We start from the raw sequence: 4,925 nt of genomic DNA, 5'->3' as shown, positions 1-4,925 counted from the left end.
GTTTGTACCTTACTGTGCCTCTGCCTTCCCTCCTGTCTCCCTGAGCTACTTCCAAGCCCACCTCCCATCAATCCTGCCTCTCCTCCTGATTGCTACCTCTCTCATCTCTCTGTGGACTTTCTGCCAGTCAAGGCGACACAGCTGGGCACTATCAGAGCTGGGCCTTGGGTCCTTGGCATGTCTGCAGCTGACCCCTGGGGTAGGACAGCTGTCAGCAGGGGTTACCGAGTGGGAGGGGTTCAGCTGTTAAGGACTTGTTGTTTTCTGCAGAAGAGAAGGGAAGCTACAGACTGATGAGCATTTTACTGTACATGCTGGGGTGAGGCACTGGCAGCGCTGCTGCTGACACCTGAAACCTAAAAAGGTTTTAGGTTTCACCTAAAAAGCACAGGAAAGACGGGACAATCAGCTCCTGTTTACAGTCGACTTCCTGAAACATTCTCATTTGGAAAACAGGTTGCCAGCTGAACAGAGAACAGGTGGCTCTCAGAATCTGAAGTGCTGTGCAGCACACAGCATTAGTCAATTAACAACAGCCAGGGTCAGTATTGAATATGCCTAAGAAAACATTGTGTTTTATCTCTCTCCTTCTCCCTGCCCCCCCATTTTTGCCTCTTGGTTTAAATGACTTTCAAGACCACAAGAGCTTTTCTGCCAGCCATGATGAACAACAACCACGGTCATATTGTCACGGTGGCTTCGGCAGCAGGTCATTTTGTGACTTCTTTCATGGTGGCTTATTGGTAAGTGATTTTAAAATCAGCTCTCTTCAGTTACTTTTGTTTTGTTTTTAATGGCGGCTTCGCCATCTGCAAGCATTAATCGTCCCACTGAATACGGTACATCCAAAGGACTGTACCAAGGTGGAAAAAGGCACAAGAGCCAGCACTTAAGGATGCCTGGAGGTTCCCACCAATTTGCTTCTTAGCTCAGACTGAATCAGGAGCAATGCTTGTATGAAGAAACAGTCATGTGACCCGTCAACTAATGAAAGCTTCTCCTTTTTTCTCTCCCTCACCGATCCAGACCTTTGTTTAGCAAAAAAGGTACCCTCTTCCCTTCGCCTTCTTAGAAAGTAGCGCTTCTGTGAGTTGCTGTAGTGTTGTCAAATAAACCCCTAATGAGTAGCTTTTGATCATTCTACCATTGTGGTAGTGACAAGCGTATAGAAATACCTCTGTTGTCATGAGATAAAATTGCTTTTCTACTTGACACATGTCTAGAGAATCACTGTGGGTGGACAGAATAACCGTTAGATTGCATATTGCCGTTCTGCGTCAGATCTAGCCCGCTATAATAGCAGCTCCAGGTAGAGCAATCTTCCCCTGGGAACACTGCTTCTTAGAGAGTCACTGATCGTTGTCAATGTGAGAACTCCCGAGCCAGGGACTTTACTGGGATTGCACTGCCCCAGTCAATAGCAGTCAATAAACGGGTTCTCTGGTTCGACTTTCTCTGGAGTTGATTTATTCTCCTGGCCTGCTCCAATTTCTGTGGCAGTATGTTTCTCAAGTTTTGCATGCATAATGCTCCCCTATTTCAAAACTCACACGCAAATGTCACAAGACACTCCTGTGTGGCATGAGGAACAGTAGAGGGTTGTTCTCCATTTCTTCCCTGCTCACCCTTCTTAATTTTACAGACTGAAGCTGCGTTCCTTCTAAGAATCTTCTCACATGGGAAAAATAGGCAGTCTATCAATTGATGCGCATTAGTTATCATTTTCTAGGAACTCCTGACATTCGTCTGTTTGCAACTAAGGCGACTTTTTCTGAAAGACACCCTCTCTGCATTCCACAATTACTCCCCCAAGCAGCAATATCTAATCCAGCGCTACACTCCGGCACAGGGAAAGTTAGAATTACTCCCTGCCCTTTCTTCTCAGGTGGATTACATTTTTTTTGCCTCGTAGTCAGTGCTGTGTGATATTTTTTGCCATTTCCAGGTGTAGAAAGCTAGAAACAGTATTTCTGCCTTCTCATTTGTGCTTTTTCCCCTCCTGCAGTTCAAGCAAGTTTGCTGCGGTTGGATTTCATAAGGCTCTGACAGAGGAGCTGTCTACCCTGGGAAAGGATGGAATAAAAACTACATGTCTTTGTCCGGTTTTTATAAACACTGGGTTTGTCAAAAACCCCAGTACAAGGTAATTATCAAAACTCGGCTTTCCTGTCCTTCCTTCTTTGCATTAAGGCACTACATATTAGCCCCAGCTTTAGGCCTTGTATTCCAACTGACTCTATAAAAACAGTACATACATAGCATTGGCTAAAGAAAATCTGCAGTGTCGTTTAACCCACATAATGCTTGCATTTGAATTACCTGAGTTTGTGCATACGTGAAGCGTCCAACACCAGGTAGTACCACCCCTGTTTTACCACCATAGCTCTTACGTGTATGCTTTCCTGTGTAGGCTTGGAAAGATTTTGGAGATTGAAGAAGTTGTAGAGGCCCTGATGGAAGGAATACTGACCAACCAGAAAATGATTTTTGTTCCATCACATCTAACCATTGCTTTACTTTCTGAAATGTAAGTAGCAAGGGGAAAAAAAAAAAAAGCCGGGGAGGGAGGGAATAACATATCATTGCTAACTACTTGAGTATACAACCCTCAAAATTGTAACATCTGATTCAAGATTAACTTTTATTTTATGAGTAACTGCATTTTGCACTCATGGTAATAAAGGCTATGGTTTGGCAGTGTAGAGAAACCCTGGATTGACAGCTGGACAGCAGCAATTTGCATTCAACCCAGTTTCATTTATTTTCTATTATCCTCAGTGTTTGACATCAGTATACTCAGTTATTTATCAGTCCCGATTTGAGATCAATATGTTTATTGTAATTATATAATATGTAACTGTCTTCAGGAGAGAGTATTGCTTTGTAAACAACCACCAATCTGAAATATTTTAGTATGAGAAGAACACGTAACAAGGTAATGAAATAGCATGAAATGTCTTTCTAATGACAATAGCAGACATCATATACAGAAAGATTTTTCTGAGTCCTCTCATAGGTCCTTGTGATCCACTTTCTGCAGCTAACTATTCTCAGCGGAGACTGCTCTACAGGCTGATAGGGAAGAAGAGGGAGAACAGGAGAACAGTTTTTCTTCTCAGATCACCATTTCCCTTGGGCTTGTGAAAAACACTTTCTGTGAAACAGCGGCCTCAGAGAAGTTTTGGAGAGAGCTGAGGACCTGATGCTTATTAGTATTTGTTTTTTCAGGTCAGCACCATGGCTGAGGTCACAGAGGCTGGGAAAATAGCTTCAAAAGGGCTCTACTGCTTCTCTCTGCCATGTAAAGTGAGATTTGTCCTCTCACATGTCTTTAATGTCCAGTGTAGCTGCTCTGCTGAGGGGGCATTTTTACCAGAGCTTAGGCTCAAAATCTGGAATTCACATTGGAACAACTAAATTAACTTTTACAGTATTTCATTAAACACTTGGTAACATCTTGTTTGCAAAATGGTGTTTTGTTTCGCACCAGATGGTGGGAAAAAGTCTTTTTGCATCTCCAAGAGCTGCATGCAGACAGTGCAAGTCTGCAGAAACACAGACAAGTCAAACCTAATGTTGTCAAAGCCCTTAGGGTAACTTTGCTTTTTTTGTCATAATTTGGGGCAGGGGGACACAAAGAGACACAAAGGGACTGATAAGAGAAAAAAGTCCTAGGAGAGGAAACTGCAGCTGAGTTTGAACATCTCATCCTTCCATAGGCCTGCTGCTTCTCAGAGCAGAAAAACACTCAATATGCACCAACCTCTCTTCAATATTGAACCTTTGAGGATCCTGCAGCAATATTGCAGCCCAAATACTGCCCAGGAGATACCTGTCCTGGAATTGTCATAAAAGGAGACACGTGGGACTGGAGTTAAACTAGACAGAGGGCTATGTATTCTTTGAAATAACACACAGTTTAAATCTTAGTATCAATCCGTGTGTGTGTGTGCTTGCACTCCCAGACCAGTTGTTCCCTTACCTGTTGTGCTGCTTTTTCCCATAATTTAAGTTTCTTATCCCACATTTAATTTCATGTTACTATCTCTTTCAGGTTGTTTCCAGAACGTGCCCTGAATTTTCTGAAAAAGCTGACCAATGCCAAGTTTGATGCAGTCATTGGGCAGAGAAGCACCCAGTGAAAAGCAAAAATTGATTCTCATTTCCCAGTGGCACAAGTGCAAACAGAACATGTGCTGAGCAGAGTTCAGCTGGTTTGATTCAGAGCAGAACTAAGACAGATGCTTCCAGGCCACCATTGCCAAGCAGACCTCAGGGTTTATCCTACACCTGCAGCAGGGACACACCTGCATAACATGGAGTATTAACAAAGCAGAGGTGCAGCTCTAGAAGTCTAAAGGGCTGCTTTGGCTGTACGTCACAGCGTCTCTGTCTCCTAGTGCTGAGGTAGACAGGAATTCCTGCAAAGCCCATTTTTGGGACAGCACAGCTGCCTACTTGAGTGCAAAGGGATTGCCTTGAGAATATGTTAATGCGGACTCATCCCTGAGCAAAGGTATCTTGCAAGAAGCTATTTATAGAGCAGGTGAGTGCCCTGTTTCACCTCAATTTACCTTTTTAAATCTAAAAAAAAATGTGCTGTAATGAGCACTCGCGGTTTCATGTGCTTTTGTAGTACCTGAAATAATACAGCCTTGTTTGTAATGTAATACCTAATTACATCAATTATCAATTATGCACCATCAACACTCCTTATTTCAAATAAATACAGTTCTCTAATCCAAAGGTGTCTCTCAGCAATGCAAGTGGTAACCAGGTCCAAGCAAGAACGGCAGAGCAGGTGCCTCAATGATGAAAGGATCAGCCAGAGTCTGCTGACCACCAGGCCAGGCTGGAGGGATGAGGCAGGCCCCCAGTCACACCGGGAAGCCACATCAGGATCAGCAAGGTACAGGGCCAGGCAT

General features: G+C 43.6%; 1 protein-coding gene across 1 annotated transcript in view; it reads left to right on the top strand.

Moving 5' to 3' along the window:
* The window catches only part of LOC104288141 (estradiol 17-beta-dehydrogenase 11-like), a 7,894-nt gene extending 3,385 nt beyond the window's left edge, over window positions 1–4,509 (top strand). The window contains exons 2-5 of the mRNA XM_009886900.1: window positions 637–743; window positions 2,006–2,143; window positions 2,411–2,527; window positions 4,055–4,509. Coding sequence (XP_009885202.1) covers window positions 637–743; window positions 2,006–2,143; window positions 2,411–2,527; window positions 4,055–4,142 — 450 coding nt within the window. The 3' untranslated portion in view covers window positions 4,143–4,509. The remainder of the gene's footprint in view (window positions 1–636; window positions 744–2,005; window positions 2,144–2,410; window positions 2,528–4,054) is intronic.
* The last annotated feature ends 416 nt before the right edge of the window (window positions 4,510–4,925 follow it).

This window comes from Charadrius vociferus, unplaced genomic scaffold, assembly GCF_000708025.1.
Source record: "Charadrius vociferus isolate BGI_N301 unplaced genomic scaffold, ASM70802v2 scaffold3166, whole genome shotgun sequence".
Taxonomy (NCBI): Eukaryota; Metazoa; Chordata; class Aves; order Charadriiformes; family Charadriidae; genus Charadrius; species Charadrius vociferus.
The sequence above is the reverse complement of the archived record's forward strand: the minus strand, read 5'-3'. Positions and strand labels throughout refer to the sequence as shown.